Source organism: Heptranchias perlo, chromosome 11, assembly GCF_035084215.1.
Source record: "Heptranchias perlo isolate sHepPer1 chromosome 11, sHepPer1.hap1, whole genome shotgun sequence".
Taxonomy (NCBI): Eukaryota; Metazoa; Chordata; class Chondrichthyes; order Hexanchiformes; family Hexanchidae; genus Heptranchias; species Heptranchias perlo.
In genome coordinates, this window is record NC_090335.1 from 3,472,366 (window position 1) to 3,491,903 (window position 19,538).

The 19,538-nt window shown below is 45.5% G+C and overlaps 1 protein-coding gene across 1 annotated transcript in view; it reads right to left on the reverse strand.

The window, feature by feature from the left end:
* ppef1 (protein phosphatase, EF-hand calcium binding domain 1) overlaps positions 1 to 19,538 on the reverse strand; it is a 159,409-nt gene that overhangs the window by 110,483 nt on the left and 29,388 nt on the right. The window contains exons 2-3 of the mRNA XM_067992435.1: positions 18,523 to 18,712; positions 17,228 to 17,275 (exon numbers count right to left, since the gene is read on the reverse strand). Coding sequence (XP_067848536.1) covers positions 17,228 to 17,275; positions 18,523 to 18,607 — 133 coding nt within the window. The 5' untranslated portion in view covers positions 18,608 to 18,712. The remainder of the gene's footprint in view (positions 1 to 17,227; positions 17,276 to 18,522; positions 18,713 to 19,538) is intronic.

Genomic DNA, 19,538 nt, shown 5'->3' on the forward strand with positions numbered 1-19,538 from the left:
GGAGGAGGGGGAGGACAGAGATCTTCCACCCGGGCGGGCGGGAGGAAGCGGCCTGCCTCTGCCACCAGGAAGGCCTGGCTCGAGGTGGCAGAGGAGGTCACCAGCACCACCAACATATCGCCCACCTGCATACAGTGCAGGAGGCGCTCCAATGACCTAAGTAGGTCAGCCAAAGTGAGTACACTTACTCATTCCCCAACACTCCATCTGCCACATCACCGCCCCCACCCCACATCTCCTTCTGCACTGCCAACACTACTCTGTCACATCACCCCTCATACCCACTCAAACCTCATCCTCATCTTACCTGCACTTACTCACCTCGCCAGTACTCATCCCACCACTACCACTCAACCCAATCCTCATACAATCTCATGGCTCTATCTCATACTCACCCTCTCATGCGTCTCTTTCACGGTCAGCCTCACTCAACCTGCCACTACCTGTGCTGCAGCCACAGGGCATGCATCACATATGTGCAGTAGGCAGCGTAAGGCAAATGTGTCGTGAGCATGAAGGGGATGCACAAGGGTGTTTGAGGGTTTTTAACTATATTGAATTTCTGATCAATTCACATCACATATTATATTGGCACCACTACTGTCACGTCTTTGCGAATCTTGTCTGGTTTGTGCAATAATGCCCTTTCCTGAGGATCACAATGAAGACCCACAACTGATGCCACCCATTGTGTCACTGCAGAGTGGTGTAGGTGTATTTGCAGGGCTCTTTTGCGCAGACGACTGAGAGACGTCGGCGATGTCCCCGGATGCACCCTGGAAGGATGCGGAGGAGAAGTTGTTGAGGGCAGTGGTGACTTTGACAGCGACAGGTAAGAAGATGGTGCTCGGGCCAACCGGGAGCAGCTCGGCATGAAGGAGGCTGCAGATGTCCACGACTACATGTCGAGTGACTCTGAGCCTCCGTGTGCACTGCTGCTCAGAGAGGTCCAGGAAGCTGAGCCTCGGTCTGTGGACCCTGTGGCGAGGGTAGTGCCCTCTGCGACGCATCTCTCTCTGCGGTTGCCCTCCCTCCTGCTGTGCAGGTGGATGTGTCACAGCACTGTGTTGTGGAGCTCCACGTGTCAGAGGTGGACGGCGTGGCCGGCGAGGCTGGTGATGCTGTTCGCCCTCCGAGGAGGTCAAGACTGCAGCTACGGCGGCCCCCATCCGGAAGATGTACATCTGAGGGGGTCCGCAAGGTAGGTACATGTCTCTGGACCCCGGGGTAAGTGTGCAAGTTGGTGAATTTGATTGTTAGGAGGAGGGTGGTGGAGGCCAAACTTTGTCCCAAGTGACAGAGTGGCCTCCTGCAATGGGTGAGGGTCTCCCCCCACACCTGTCAAATGGACCTTTGCAGCTGCCACAGGCTGACAGCTGCAACACGTCCATTTCAACTGGGAGTGTTTCCCCCAGTACGGGAAACAGTCCCAGTTGTCTATAAAATCCCTCCCCTCCTGACATAGTCCCTTAATCAGGTCAGTTAATGACCTGAAATAGCTAGATAAATATTGTCAAGTGGCACCCCGCTGGCTTTAATTGCCTGCGGGAGTCCCACATGCGGGGGCTGCGTGCGCACGTCAGCGCGTCTGTGGGGAACCCGGAAGTGGGTGGGTTGGAGCCGGGCTCCGAACCCGCTCTGGGATTCCCCGATTTTCGGAGCCCCCCCGCCAGGAACGCACCCGATAGCGGGTGCTAAAATGAAGCCCACTGTATCTCACTGGGATACAGTTCCACAGATGCTTACTCTCACTGGGGTACGTGCACAAACATTCTCACTGGGTACAGTTCCACAGACATCCTCACTGGGTACAGTTCAACATACATTTCCACCGATTCTCATTGCGGCATATAGTTCCACAGGCACTGATTCTCACTGGGATACAGTTCCACAGACATTCTCACTGGGATACCGTTCCACAGGCACGGATTGTCACATGGATACAGTTCCACAGACTTTCTCCCTGGGATATAGTTCCACAGGCATTCTCACTGAGATAAGTTCAACAGACATTCGCACAGAGGTCCAATTCCACAGTTAGTCACACTGGTCTACAGTTCCATAGGCACTGACTTTTACTGGGATACAGTTCCACAGGCACTGTTTATCACTGGAGTACATTTCCACCAACTCTCATTGGGAAGCAGTTCCACAAACATTCTCACTGATATGGACTTCTACAGACATTCTCACAGACACTGATTCTCACATGGATACAATTCCACAGACACTCTCATTGGGATATAGTTCCACAGACATTCGCACTCGGGTACAGTTCCACAGATATTCGCACAGGGATACAGTTCCACAGACATTTTCATTGGAAAACTAGTTCACAGGCACTTACTCTCACTGGGGTACAGTTCCACAGGCACCGATTCTCACTGGGATACAGTGAAACAGACATTCTCATTGGTAGAGAGTTCCACAGATATTCTCACTGGGGTACAGTTCCAGAGGCACTGAATCTCACTGGGATGCAGTGAAACAGACATTCTCACTGGGATACAGTTCCACAGACAATCTCACTGGGACAGAGTTCCACAGGCACTGAATCTCACTGGGATACAGTTCCACAGACACTGACTCTTACTGGGGTACAGTTCCACAGACACTGACTCTTACTGGGGTACAGTTCCACAGACACTGACTCTTACTGGGGTACAGATGCACAGATATTGTCACAGGGCTACAGTTCCACAGGAAACATAGAAACATAGAAAATAGGAGCAGGAGTAGGCCATTCGGCCCTTCAAGCCTGCTCCGCCATTCAATATGATCATGGCTGATCCTCTATCTCAACACCATATTCCCGCTCTCTCCCCATACCCCTTGATGCCTTTTGTGTCTAGAAATCTATCTAGCTTCTTCTTAAATATATTCAGTGACTTGGCCTCCACAGCCTTCTGTGGTAGAGAATTCCACAGGTTCACCACCCTCTGAGTGAAGAAATTTCTCCTCATCTCAGTCCTAAATGTCCTACCCCATATCCTGAGACTGTGACCCAGCCAGGGGGAACATCCTCCCTGCATCCAGTCTGTCGAGCCCTGTCAGAATTTTATATGTTTCAATGAGATCCCCTCTCATTCTTCTAAACTCGAGTGAATACAGGCCGAGTCGACCCAATCTCTCCTCATACGACAGTCCTGCCATCCCAGGAATCAGTCTAGTGAACCTTCGCTGCACAGACATTCTCTGGATACAGTTCAACATACATTATAACTGGAATACACTAGCACAGATATTCTCATACAGATACAGTTCCACAGACATTCTCACTGAGATACAATTCCAGAGACATTCTCACTGGGACACAATTCCACTGACTATATCACTAGGGTACAGTTCCACAAATATTCTCACTGGGATACAGTTCCACAAATATTCTCACTGGGATACAGTTCCACAGAATTTCTCACTGGGATACAATTCCACAGACACTGATTCTCACTGGGGTACAGTTCCACAGGCACTGATTCTCACTGGGGTACAGTTCCACAGGCACTGATTCTCACTGGGGTACAGTTCCACAGACACTGACTCTCACTGGGATACAGTTCCACAGGCACTGACTCTCACTGGGATACAGTTCCACAGGCACTGACTCTCACTGGGATACAGTTCCACAGACACTGACTCTCACTGGGATACAGTTCCACAGACACTGACTCTCACTGGGATACAGTTCCACAGACACTGACTCTCACTGGGATACAGTTCCACAGACACTGACTCTCACTGGGATACAGTTCCACAGACACTGACTCTCACTGGGATACAGTTCTACAGACACTGACTCTCACTGGGATACAGTTCCACAGGCACTGACTCTCACTGGGATACAGTTCCACAGGCACTGACTCTCACTGGGATACAGTTCCACAGGCACTGACTCTCACTGGGATACAGTTCCACAGGCACTGACTCTCACTGGGATACAGTTCTACAGGCACAGTATCTAACTGGGATAAGATATTATCACTAAGGTACAATTCCACAGATATTCTCAATGGGTAAAGTTCCACAGAATTCCTCACTGGGGTACAGTTCCACAGGCACTGACTCTCACTGGGATACAGTTCCACAGACACTGACTCTCACTGGGGTACAGTTCCACAGGCACTGACTCTCACTGGGGTACAGTTCCACAGGCACTGACTCTCACTGGGATACAGTTCCACAGGCACTGACTCTCACTGGGATACAGTTCCACAGGCACTGACTCTCACTGGGATACAGTTCCACAGGCACTGACTCTCACTGGGATACAGTTCCACAGGCACTGACTCTCACTGGGATACAGTTCCACTGGCACAGTATCTAACTGGGATAAGATATTATCACTAAGGTACAATTCCACAGATATTCTCAATGGGTAAAGTTCCACAGAATTCCTCACTGGGGTACAGTTCCACAGGCACTGACTCTCACTGGGATACAGTTCCACAGGCACTTACTCTCACTGGAATACAGTTCCTCAGACATTCTCACTGAGGTACAGTTCCACAGATATTCTCACTGAGGTACAGTTCCAGACTTTCTTAATAGGATACAGTTCCACAGGCACTAACTTTCACTGAGGTACAGTTTCACAGGCACTGACTCTCACTGGGATACAGTTCCACAGACACTGACTCTCACTGGGATACAGTTCCACAGACACTGACTCTCACTGGGATACAGTTCCACAGGCACTGACTCTCACTGGGATACAGTTCCACAGGCACTGACTCTCACTGGGATACAGTTCCACAGGCACTGACTCTCACTGGGATACAGTTCCACAGGCACTGACTCTCACTGGGATACAGTTCCACAGGCACTGACTCTCACTGGGATACAGTTCCACAGGCACTGACTCTCACTGGGATACAGTTCCACAGGCACTGACTCTCACTGGGATACAGTTCCACAGGCACTGACGCTCACTGGGATACAGTTCCACAGGCACTGACGCTCACTGGGATACAGTTCCACAGGCACTGACTCTCACTGGGATACAGTTCCACAGGCACTGACTCTCACTGGGATACAGTTCCACAGGCACTGACTCTCACTGGGATACAGTTCCACAGGCACTGACTCTCACTGGGATACAGTTCCACAGGCACTGACTCTCACTGGGATACAGTTCCACAGGCACTGACTCTCACTGGGATACAGTTCCACAGGCACTGACTCTCACTGGGATACAGTTCCACAGGCACTGACTCTCACTGGGATACAGTTCCACAGGCACTGACTCTCACTGGGATACAGTTCCACAGGCACTGACTCTCACTGGGATACAGTTCCACAGGCACTGACTCTCACTGGGATAAGATATTATCACTAAGGTACAATTCCACAGATATTCTCAATGGGTAAAGTTCCACAGAATTCCTCACTGGGGTACAGTTCCACAGGCACTGACTCTCACTGGGATACAGTTCCACAGACACTGACTCTCACTGGGGTACAGTTCCACAGGCACTGACTCTCACTGGGGTACAGTTCCACAGGCACTGACTCTCACTGGGGTACAGTTCCACAGGCACTGACTCTCACTGGGATACAGTTCCACAGGCACTGACTCTCGCTGGGGTACAGTTCCACAGGCACTGACTCTCACTGGGATACAGTTCCACAGGCACTGACTCTCATTGGCATACAGTTCCACAGGCACTGACTCTCATTGGCATACAGTTCTACAGGCACAGTATCTAACTGGGATAAGATATTATCACTAAGGTACAATTCCACAGATATTCTCAATGGGTAAAGTTCCACAGAATTCCCCACTGGGTTACAGTTTCACAGGCACTGACTCTCACTGGTGTACAGGTGCACAGACATTATCACTGGGATACAGTTACTCAGCCATTGACTCTCACTGGGCTTCAGTCCCACAGGCACTGATTGTCACTGGGTTGCAGTGAAACAGACATTCTCACTGGTAGAAATTCCACGGACAATCTCACTGGGATACAGTTCCACAGATATTCTCATAATGGTACAGTTTCACAAGACATTTTCTCTGGGACACAGTTCCACAGATGTTCTCACTGTGATATAGTTCCACAGATATTCTCACAGGGGTACAGTCCCATATAATTTCTCATTGGGATACAGTTCCACAGGCACTCATTCTCACTGCGATATAGTTCCACAGACACTGACTCTCACTGGGGTACAGTTCCACAGGAATTCTCACTGGGGTACAGTTCCACAGACATTCTCACTGGGGTACAGTTCAACATACATTACCACTGGAAGTGCACAGACATTCTCAAATGGATACAGTTCCGCAGACATTCTCACTGAGATGAGTAGCACAGACATCCTCACTGGGGAACAGTTCCACAGACATTCTCACTGGGTTGGAGTTCCATAGATATTCTCACTGTGGTGCAGTTCCACAGACATTCTCACTGGGATAAAATTCCACATTCATTCTCACTTTTATACAGTTCCACAGACGTTCTCGCTGGGATACGGTTCCTCAGGCACGGACTCTCACCGGGATACTGTTCCACTGATATTCTCACTGTGGTACAGTTCCACAGACATTCTCACTGGGGTATTTTTCCACAGGCATTCTCACTGGATTATAGTTCCACAGATATCCTCACTGTAAAACAGTTTCACAGGCACTGACTCTCATTTGGATATAGTTCCACACTCACTTACTCTCACTGGTGTATGGGTGCACAGATATTCTCAGGAATACAGTTCCACATGCATTGATTCTAACTGTGGCACAGTTCCACAGACATTCTCACAGGGGTACAGTTCCACAGACTTTCTCAATAGGATACAGTTCCGCAGGCACTTACTTTCACAGGGATACAGTTCCACAGGCACTGACTCTCACTGGGATACAGTTCCACAGGCACTGACTCTCACTGGGATACAGTTCCACAGGCACTGACTCTCACTGGGATACAGTTCCACAGGCACTGACTCTCACAGGGTTACAGTTCCACAGACACAGACTCTAACTGGACTACAGTTCAAAAGATATTCTCACTGGAATACAGTTCCACAGTCATTCTCACTAAGGTAAAATTCCACAGACATTCTCACTGGGATAAGTTCTTCAGACATTCCCACTGGGATACAGTTCCACAGACATTCTCACTGGGATACAGTTCCACAGACATTCTCACTGGGATACAGTTCCACAGACATTCTCACTGGGATACAGTTCCACAGACATTCTCATTAAGGTAAAATTCCACAGACATTCTCACTGGGATAAGTTCTTCAGACATTCCCACTGGGATAAGTTCCTCAGACATTCCCACTGAGATACAGTTCCACAGACATTCTCATTGGGGTGCAGTTCACAGACATTCTCACTGAGATACAGTTCTACAGGCATTCTCACCGGACACAGTTCCACAGATATTCTCACTGGGAGACAGTTCCACAGATATTCTCACTGGGACACAGTTCCACAGATATTCTCACTGGGAGACAGTTCCACAGATATTCTCACTGGGAGACAGTTCCACAGATATTCTCACTGGGATACAGTTCCACAGATATTCTCACTGGGATACAGTTCGTCAGGCATTCTCATTGGGGTGCAGTTCCACAGATATTCTCACTGGGTGTTCCACAGATATTCTCACCGGACACAGTTCCACAGATATTCTCACTGGGATACAGTTCCACAGATATTCTCACTGGGAGACAGTTCCACAGATATTCTCACTGGGATACAGTTCCACAGATATTCTCACTGGGATACAGTTCCACAGATATTCTCACCGGCACACAGTGCCACAGATATTGTCACTGGAGTACAGTTCCACAGACATTTTCACTGGGGTTTAGTTCCACGGGCATTCTCACTGGAGTATAGTTCCACAGATATCCTCACTGTGAAACAGTTTCACAGGCCCTGACTCTCACTTGGATACAGTTCCACATTCACTTACTCTTACTGGTGTATGGATGCACAGACATTCTCAGGGATACAGTTCCACATGCATTGATTCTCACTGGGGTACATTTCAACAGATATTCTAACTGTGGTACAGTCCCACATATTTTCTCACTGGGATACAGTTCCATAGGCACTGGCTCTCACCGGGATACAGTTCCACAGAAAATCTCAATGCGGTTCAGTTCCACAGACATTCCCACTGGGATAAGTTCCACAGATATTCTCACTGGGATACAGTTCCAGAGACATTCTCACTGTAGTACAGTCCCACAGACATTCTCAATGGGGTACAGTTCCACAGACATTCTCAATGGGACACAGTCCTACAGACATTCTCAATGGGACACAGCCCCACAGACATTCTCACTGGGGTACAGTTACACATACATCTTCAGTGGGACGCAGTTGCACAGTTATTCTCACTGGGATACAATTCCACAGTTAATCTTACAGCGGGTACAGTTCGACAGACTTTCTCACTGGGATACAGTTCCACAGACACTGACTCTCTCTGGGATACAGTTCCACAGATATTCTCACTGCAGTACAGTTCCACAGACATTCTCACTGGAAAACAAGTTCACAAGCACTGACCCTCACTTGGATACAGTTCCACAGGCATTTACTCTCACTGGAGTACAGTTCCTCAGACATTCTCACTGAGGTAAAGTCCCACAGATAATCTCACTGTGGTACAGTTCCACGGGCATTCTCACTGGGGTATAGTTCCACAGATATCCTCACTGTGAAACAGTTTCACAGGCGCCGACTCACACTTGGATACAGTTCCACATTCACTTACTGTCACTGGTTTATGGGTGCACAGACATTCTCACGGATACAGTTCCACATGCATTGATTCTCACTGGGGTACAGTTTATCAGATATTCTAACTGTGATACAGTTCCACAGTCATTCTCACAGGAGTATAGTTCCACAGACTTTATCACTGGGGTACAGTTCCACAGGCACTAACTTTCACTGAGGTACAGTTCCACAGGCACTGACTCTCACTGGGATATAGTTCCACAGGCACTGGCTCTCACTGGGATACAGTTCCACAGGCACTGACTCTCACTGGGATATAGTTCCACAGGCACTGGCTCTCACTGGGATACAGTTCAACAGGCACTGACTCTCACTGGGGTTCAGTCCCACAGGCACTGACTCTCACTGGGGTTCAGTCCCACAGGCACTGACTCTCACTGGGGTTCAGTCCCACAGGCACTGACTCTCACTGGGGTTCAGTCCCACAGGCACCATTGTCACTGGGATACAGCAAATCAGACATTCTCACTGGTAGTCAGTACCACAGACATTCTCACTGGGACACTGTACCACAGAATTTCTCACTCGGATATAGTTCTACTGACACTGACTCGCAATGGGGTACAGTTCCACAGAAATGTTCACTGGGACACAGCTCCACAGACATTCTCACTGGGGAACAGTTCCACAGACATTCTGACTGAGGTACAGTTCCACAGACATTCTGACTGGGTTACATTTTCACAGATATTCTCACTGTAATACATTCCCCAGACACCATCAATCCTTTGGTGTTTTGCTCAAGTGTCCATTCTGAATGTGTGAGCTGTATGACCGAATCCCAGTAAGCTGTTCGACCATGGGGGGTGCGGGCCTTAGAGTTCAGCCTGTTCCTGTCCTCACCAAGCCTGTAGGATAGTGATCAGAATCGGATCTCTGCCTGAATCCTAACCTCCCCAGCCTGGGATCGCTGAGGTCATTTATAGCACCCAGACTGAGATTGGCTAAATATATATTTTTATTCTTCAACTTTTTAAGAGTTATATTCGGAAGGAAACTAGATTAAGAAAATAGAAAGACCTAAAAGATCTTGATATCCATCCATTCATTCTCATTATATAATACGATGCTTTGAACAGAAAATATCTGCTGCTTTGTTCTCAAGTGTTCAAACCTCGGATGCCTCACCTGGTCATTCAGTGAGTTCAAGGACCTTCTATTGTAAACTCTCAAAGACCATTTACTCCTCTGATCAGTACATGTAGCAATTGGTGTTTTTCATGAACTAATACTTTCGAAGAACAATGTACAATAAACTCACCTGTTTACTGAAATCTCAGAGCTCGTGTTATTAAACTGACAGTCAGTTGATAAGCTGTGTGCTATTTTAATTATTATTGGGTGGTCCATTCTACTATCTGTAATCCACAGACCATGAAATCTCAAACAATTACAATTTAGTGCTAACAAGAAATTATTTTTGCATAAAGTATTATAGATTCATAGGGTCATACAGCACAGAAGGAGGCCATTCGGCCCATCGTGCCTGTGCCGCCTCTCTGAAAGTTCTATCCAATTAGTCCCACTCCCTGCTCTTTCCCCAGAGCCCTGCAATTTTTTCCTTTTCAAGTATTTATCCAATTTCCTTTTGAAAGTTATTATTGAATCTGCTTCCACCGCCCTTTCAGGCAGTGCATTCCAGATCATCACAACTCGCTGCGTAAAAACATTTCTCCTCATCTCCCCTGTGGATTTTTTGCCAATTTCCTTAAATCTGTGTCCTCTGGTTACTGACCCTCCTGCCACTGGAAACAGTTTCTCCTTATTTACTCTATCAAAACCCCATGTAATTTTGAACAGCTCTATCAAATCTCCCCTTAACCTTCTCTGTTCTAAGGAGAACAATCCCAACTTCTCCAGTCTCTCCACATAACTGAAGTCCCTCATCCCTGGTACTATTCTAGTAAATCTCTTCTGCACCCTCTCTAAGGCCTTGACATCCTTCCTAAAGTGTGGTGCCCAGAATTGAACACAATACTCCAGCTGAGGCCTAACCAGTGTTTTATAAAGGTTGAACATAACTTCATTGCTTTTGTACTCTATGCCTCTATTTATGAACTCTTATGCTTTGCTCACAGTGAGTCATGCTGTTTTTCTAACAATAAAGGTATCAGCAAAGTGTGACTTGTAAATCAGTGGCAGTGCTGATGGTGTGTCAGGGATACAGTCGTCCAGGAAACAATGAAGCTACAATGCCACCTTGTCTGCAGTCTGCAACCACAATATCACCAGGACCTGTTTAAATAGGGAATACCCATTATAACTGATTACAGAGGCATTTTCAATGTTGGCATAAAAAGCATGACGACAAATTGTGCTGACAGAAACTGAAGATTGTGGAGAGGAAATGCACACGTATACAATTTTTAAGTGTCACCCGGGTGAATGTCCAGTGCCCAGGAGAAACATGGCGGAGAGCAAAGCTTGCAAAAGGTGAAAACTACTCTACAGTTCCACTTAGTGCCCTCAACCTACAACTGCTGCAGTCACAGTGCATTACAGCAATACCAACCAGGCAACATGGTAGGACAGACCAACGTTTAATAGATGGAAGGACTTTATCGTCCCCTATACTTCACGTAATCTGCTTATAATCATGTAAACCGCTTAACAACTGATATTTAAACAGTATGGGAGATGGTGTCCTCAATCTTTTCAACAGGAAAACAGCTGGCTGGATCATACATACGTTGTCAAGTATTTCAAAATACACTAGTCAAACTCCCATGGTGTTACACAGAACCAAGTCCAAGCGTAGACTTCAGGGGGAATGGGGACCATCGTTTGTGTGTCAGTGTAATTCAGTCTTCATTTTAAAGTACTACAATCTGTCCCTATTTTTATATAGTTTGATTTTATATTATTATATATAGTGAAATAGCAAATCTTTTGGGAATTTGGGAAGGAGACAAGTTAAAGTTGGTTCCACTTGGAGCAATCCAGGCTGAGGAACTGGAAGGCACAACGCCGGAGCAGTACAGCAGCGCCACTGGTCGGAGGGTGTCACTACAGCACAACTCGTTCACATGAGCAGCTTCCATTACAAATGTGGGTTTTTTATAAATTACATTATAATTTATATTTATTACATTTATAAATCACATTATAAATGTGGGAATTTTTAATGAGAAAAGTTGATAAAAGTACAACCTAAACTTGACAACAGGAAGTGAGATTTTTAGACAGGACATTCGTGCAGACATAATTTTTAAAATATATTCTGGATATAGATATTGTGATGTAACAAGGGGCAAGACAGAAACTTCAGATGGATTCAATGGATTGGTAGCATGTGTGTTGATGGCCATCTTTCTCTGTGTGTTGTGCCTCTGATAGTGGCTACGCTGCATCATTGGTGAAGGGGCTGAATGGAGGTCAAGTGTTTCACTGTGGTCAGGGATGTAAAAGAGGAGGGAGATTCACCTCAAACTGCTGTCTTACATCTCCTGGTGGTCATCTCAAGAACAGTAGTGGCAGAGGCTTGGGATCAGGTCAATAGCTCACCTGCTTTGGCAGGGGTATGGGACACAGAAACAATAACATTGGAAATCAATACTACTCACATTAACTGTTTCATAGTACTGAATATGAGATAATTCTAGAATAGAAAGTAATTGTGTGTAGAAAGTTTGAGAGTAGGAAAGTCACCCATGATCTTAACGCCTTTCATCCCATTATTCATACGAGACATCTCAGTGATTCCTGAAACAGCCCACGCTGTTTTCATTAGCAAGAGCTAACAAAGTCAATGGGCAAACTAATCAGGTGGCATAACCCTGATGCTCAGCAGCACCATCTGCGAGCTGCCCACGCACTAATGAGATTTTTCTATTGCTTGCAAGCAAAAAGAATAAACAACATTAAGCTTTCAACTGTTCCTTTCAACAATGTTATAATGGGGGAGTGAGTCGTGACTTTAAGTCTGCATTGTGGCAATATAAATGTAAATGTAGTTCGTAAGAACATGAGAACATAAGAAATATGAGCAGGAGTAGGCCATACGGCCCCTCGAGCCTGCTCCGCCATTCAATCAGATCATGGCTGATCTTCGATCTCAACTCCACTTTCCCGCCCGATCCCCATATCCTTTGATTCCCCAAGAGTCCAAAAATCTACCAATCCCAGCCTTGAATGTATTCAACGACTGAGCATCCACAGCCCTCTGGGGTAGAGAATTCCAAAGATTCACAACCCTCTGAGTGAAGAAATTCCTCCTCATCTCAGTCTTAAATGGCCGACCCCTTATCCTGAGACTATCCAGAATCTTATATGTTTCAATGAGATCACCTCTCATTCGTCTAAACTCCAGACAGTATAGGCCCATTCTACTCAATCTCTCCTCATAGGACAACCCCCTAATCCCGGGAATTAATCTAATGAACCTTTGTTGCACCGCCACTAAGGCAAGTATATCCTTCCTTAGATAGGGAGACCAAAACTGTACGTAGTACTCCAGGTGAGGTCTCACCAAATCCCTGTACAATTGTAATAAGACTACTTTACTCTTGTACTCCAACCCCCTGGAATAAAGGCCAACGTGCCATTTGCTTTCCTAATTGCTTGCTGTACCTGCATGCTAAATTTTTGTGTTTCTTGTACCAGGACACCCAAATCTCTCTGAACTCCAACGTTTACAAGTTTATCTCCATTTAAAAAATATTCTGTTTTTCTATTCTTCCCACTAAAGTGAATAACCTCACATTTCCCCACATTATACTCCATCTGCCACCTTCTTGCCCACTCACCTAACTGACTATATCGCTTTGCAGACACTTTGTGTCCTCCTCACAGCTTACTTTCCCACCTAGCTTTGTATCGTCAGCAAACTTGGATACATTACACTCGGCCCCCTCATCTAAGTCATTAATATAGATTGTAAATAGCTGAGGCCCAAGCACTGATCCTTGCGGCACCCACTAGTTACAACCTGTCAACCTGAAAATGACCCGTTTATCCCTACTCTCTGTTTTCTGTCCATTAACCAATCCTCTATCCATGCTAATATATTACCCCCAATCCCATGAGCCCTTATTTTGCATAAAAACCTTTTGTGTACATTACCGAATGCCTTTTGAAAATCCAAATACACTACATCCACTGGTTCCCTTTTATCTATCCTGCTAGTTACACCCTCAAAAAACTGTCAGATTTGTCAAACACGATTTCCTTTTCATAAAACCATGTTGACTCTGCCTAATCATATTATGATTTTCTAAGTGCCCTGTTACCATTTCCTTAACAATGGATTCCAGCATTTTCCCGACGACTGATGTCAGGCTAACTGGCCTGCAATTCCCTGTTTTCTCTCTCTCTCTCCTTTCTTGAATAGCGGGGTTACATTTGCTACCTTCCAATCTGCTGGACCTTTCTAGAATCTAGGGAATTCTGGAAGGTCATAACCAATGCATCCACTATCTCTGCAGTCACCTCTTTTAGAACCCTCAGATGTAGCCCATCAGGCCCAGTGGATTTATTAGCTTTTAGTTCCATTAGTTTCTTCAGTACATTTTCTCTACTGATTACTTTAAGTTCCTCACTCTCATTAGCCCCTTGGATCCCCACTATTTCTGGTATGCTTTTTGTGTCTTCTACTGCGAATTAGGAAGGCAAATGGTATGTTGGCCTTTATTAAAAGAGGGTTTGAGTAGACGAGTAAAGATGTCTTACTGCAATTATATAGGGCCTTGGTGAGACTGCACCTGGAGTATTGTGCACAATTTTGGTCTCCTTACATAAGAAAGGATATACTTGCCATAGAGGCAGTGCAACCAGACTGATTCCTGGGATGGCGGGATTGTCGTATGAGGAGAGGTTGAGTAGACTAGGCCTGTATTCCCTAGAGTTTAGAAGAATGAGAGGGGATCTCACTGAAACATACAAAATTCTTACAGGGCTCGACGGGATAGATGCAGGGAGGATGTTTCACCTGGCTGGGGAGTCTAGAACCAGGGGTCACAGTCTCAGAATAAAGGGTAGGCCATTTAGGACTGAGATGAGGAATCTTTGGAATTCTCTACCCAGAGGGCTGTTATTGATTACATTCAAAATAGAGATCGATAGATTTCTAGATATTAAAGGCATCAAGGGATACGGGGATGGTGCAGGAAAATGGCGTTGAGGTAGAAGATCAGCCATGATCTTGTTGAATGGCAGAGCAGACTCGAGGGGCCGGATGGCCTACTACTGCTCCTATTTCTTATGTTCTTATGTAAGACAGATCAAAAATATTTGTTTAACGCATCTGCCATTTCCTTATTCCCCATTATAATTTCTCCTGTCTCAGCCTCTAAGGGACCAATGTTTACTTTTGCTACTCTCTTCCATTTTACATATTTGTAGAATCTCTTACAATCCGTTTTTATATTTTTTGCTAGTTTACTTTCATATTCTACTTTCTCCCTTTTTATCAATTTTTAGTGATCAAACCAGCCCAGTTTCTCCCCCAAACCTCTTCTTTCTGTTGCTAACAATAAAGTGAGTGTGTGGTAGACCCAGTCCAGGAGACGTTGGTCTGGATTATACATCAATTCATGAGATTAGACAGGAGTCGAGTATATGTAAAATATTAATTAATACACCAAAATGAATTAATTAATACACCAAAATGAATTAATGGCAAAAATTATACGATAAGAGCGGCCATGAACACCATTAACCCTTTAACTGTTGTCAAAGGGCAAGCATACAGTTTCGAAAATGAGAGTTATGGGTTGATGAGAAGGTTTTGAACTTCAGTATGTATAAACTATAGCATTCCTCTTAGGAAAAAATTACTTTGTACTCCAATGTTCCCATTTGCATCATTATAAGATCAAGCTAATTAACCTTGCTGTATGCTGCACAGACTCAAGTACACAGAGCATGCAGGCTTCCAGAATGTTCAACTCAACATTGGTTTCGAGCAGAGGGTAGACACTTCCCCATAAAGGAGAGTAAATCAAAGAGAGTATCACACCTGGCTGTTTTCATGGACCGCCTAGTATGTGGTTAATGAGTAGCAGTTTTTGAGCTCATCCAAAACCCTGCTGCCCGTATCCTAATGTGCACCATGCCCCGTTCACCCATCACCCCCTGTGCTCGCTGCCCGTATCCTAACTCGCACCATGCCCCGTTCACCCATCACCCCCTGTGCTCGCTGCCCGTATCCTAACTCGCACCATGCCCCATTCACCCATCACCCCCTGTGCTCGCTGCCCGTATCCTAACTCGCACCATGCCCTGTTCACCCATCACCCCCTGTGCTCGCTGCCCGTATCCTAACTCGCACCATGCCCCGTTCACCCATCACCCCCTGTGCTCGCTGCCCGTATCCTAACTCGCACCATGCCCCGTTCACCCATCACCCCCTGTGCTCGCTGCCCGTATCCTAACTCGCACCATGCCCCGTTCACCCATCACCCCCTGTGCTCGCTGCCCGTATCCTAACTCGCACCATGCCCCGTTCACCCATCACCCCCTGTGCTCGCTGCCCGTATCCTAACTCACACCATGTCCCGTTCACCCATCACCCCCTGTGCTCGCTGCCCGTATCCTAACTTGCACCATGCCCCGTTCACCCATCACCCCCTGTGCTCGCTGACCTACACTGGCTTCCGGTCCTGCAATGCCTCAATTTTAAAATTCTCATCTCTCCATGGTCTCGCCCCTCCCTATCTCTGAAACCTCCTCCGGCCCAACAACCCTCCGAGATCTCTGCGCTCCTCCAATTCTGGCCTCTTGCGCATCTCCGATTTTCATCGCTCCACCATTGGCGGCCGTGCCTTCAGCTGTCTAGGCCCTAAGCTCTGGAATTCCCTCCCTAAACCTCTCCGCCTCTCTCTCCTCCTTTAAAACACTCCTTAAAACCTGCCTCTTTGACCAAGCTTTTGGTCACCTGTCCTAATATCTCCTTATGTGGCTCGGTGTCAAATGTTGTCTGATAATCGCTCCTGTCTTGAGACGTTTTGCTATGTTTAAAGGCGCTATATAAATTCAAGTTGTTGATTGGGAAAAAGTTATCCCTCTTACCTTTGTGACCAAGAATGGGGGAGAGGAGGAAAAAGTCAAAAGTAAATTTAGAAGAGATATCAGGAAAAATTTCTATGCTGAATTGTTTGGAATAATCGATTCAAGTGTTTGGAATAATCCACCAAGTGAGGTAATAGAGGCAAAAGCATTGATGTTATTCACATTACAGTCTGACGACCTATTGGGGGAGTTAATGTACTAGAGGGGTAAAGTTTGATGGGCTTTCCTCAAATTGTGCTACCTATCCGCTATCATAAAGAATAAAAGCAGGAAAAATAAGAAGATTGTCATTTGCATTTATATAGCATGTTGTTAAACATCTCAAAGCACTTCACACAGCAAACTGCTTTCTGGAGTGCAGTGACTGTTATTATGTAAGAAAATGTAAAATATTGCTGTTAAAATGCATAAGAATAGATCATTCACAAAATTATGCGATGGACAGAATCAAATGCTTACCTGCAAAGGGAGATGGAGTCCTTGCCAACTCATCTGCATGGGGAGTAACTGAACAAAATAATCTGTAAGTCTATATAGTCAGATTCCAGCAAACAGAGAGGAGGGAATGAACTAAAGCCAGTAACAAACTGCACTGTACTAAAGAGAGAAAAGCAGAAATAAAGTTAAAGGAAGTCTTACATAGAATGACACAGAATTTACAGCACAGAAACAGGCCATTCGGCCCAACTGGTCTATGCTGGCATTAATGCTCCACACGAGCCTCCTCCCTCCCTACATCATCTCACCCTATCAGCATATGCTTCTATTCCTTTCTCCTTCATATACTCATCTAGTTCCCCTCTTTCTCTATACTTGCTTAAAGAATATCTTCCTCTTGACAGGCCGACAGTAACAATTTAAACCATAATTATATCTACAAAAACAGGGTTCATTTAGCAATGGAAATAGGAAAGCATGGTTTTAGTCTAATTCAGAGTTTAGTATAATATCAGTAAATTTGTCATCAATTTAACTCCCTTTTATTTGGCTATAGGAGTTCCCCGGACAAGGTTTGTTAAATGACGAAACTATACTCTCCATTTAGATTGCCAAATAGCTTCGCTTTTTTTGCCGTTACTTATCGCACATATTTTGGCTACAAGAACACAAAATACTCCTCAGCAAAGCAAGGATAGCTACTACATGTTGTAACAATCAACAGTTAGTCATTTGTACAGCATGAGATCCATTTGAAAATCTCAATTTGAATGATATGGCAGAAGGACTGATGTATTCTTTGGAACCCACATTATCCTGTTTGTAATGTCAAACATGACAGGAGTGATTCACTTCTTTTCAGGGTATTAAAATTCCTCTGTTTTTTCCAGAACCGCTGTTAATTAAATGCTACCGTATTCGATTATTTCAGCATTGCCAGCTTTTATTCATTCACATAGTGGGATTGTGCCAGATATTACATGTTACAAATTTCAAACAATGTGCATTAATTACCATTGATGCAAGTAATTCAGTTCAATGAAACACATAATAATAAGCATTTATACATTACTTAGCAATATATTTTGAAAGTTAACAGTGCTTGTAAAGTACCCTTGCAAGGTTAGTGATAGATCAAATATCCTATAGCAATTTTCCAAAGATCCTGGTTGCATATACTTAGATTCCAACTGTTGTAATCTCAGATATTTTTTGTAAATGTCAAGTCCCACCACATCTGCACTTCTGTTTAACAGCAAGAACGCTGGTGGTGTGGAAGTTGTAAGAAAGTGCAGAGTAACTCCATCAGTACCCACCTCTGTCAGATTTCTTTGTCTGGCTCTCGGTGACAGCAGACGAGCCGCATCCCATTGCTACAGCTTCATCAATCCACGTCAACATCACAGACACCAAAACCTCTCTCCTCGCACAGGCCCTTACACAATCCCTTGGAAGTTACTCTTCACAAACATCTTCCCAATCCAGAGACCCAGGTCGATATAAGAACTGTTTTAAAAAAAAAGGAGAAAAAAATGTCAGGGAACAAAACAATGACTCAGGGATAGTGATTTCATTAGACTACTGCGGAAAAGCATGGTACTGTCAAGGGAGTCATGAGACCTGAAAACTGATCTAGGCCTCAGCCTCACAGCCAAATGAATTATTACACTTAGTGCTTGGGGTTTCATATTGCTGTCATATGTACTAGCCGCTTGTCATACATTAGTAATTGTAACCATTTCGTCACCGAATCTCTGCGATCTCCATTAGATACCTCTTACCCCTCTGGACATTTCAGTCTGGGCAATCTCTGGGAATGACCTCCCTCTGCAGTGAAAACCCAAATTCCATGTGTGTTAACGATCAATGATACTGGGACCACACTGGGGGCATTTGTTAATGCTGTGGAAGTGGCAGGAGTGACATTTTCTATGACATCAACAACAACTTGAATTTATATAGCATCTTTAACGTAGTGAAACGTCCCAAGGCATTTCACAAAAGCGATTATTAAATTACATTTGACACCCAGCCACATAAGGAGGTTTTAGGACAGGTGACTTGGTCAAAGAGGTGGGTTTTAAGCAGCGTCTTAAAGGAGGAGAGAGAGGTGGAGAGGCAGCGAGGTTTAGGGAGGGAATTCCAGAGCTTGGGGCCTGGGCAGCTGAAGGCACGGCCGCCAATGGTGGAGCGATAAAAATCAGGGATGCGCAAGAGACAGGAATTGTAGGAGCGCAGAGATCTCGGAGGGTTGTAGGGCTGGAGGAGGTTACAGAGATAGGGAGGGGCGAGGCCACGAAGGGATTTGAAAACAAGGAGGAGAATTTTTAAA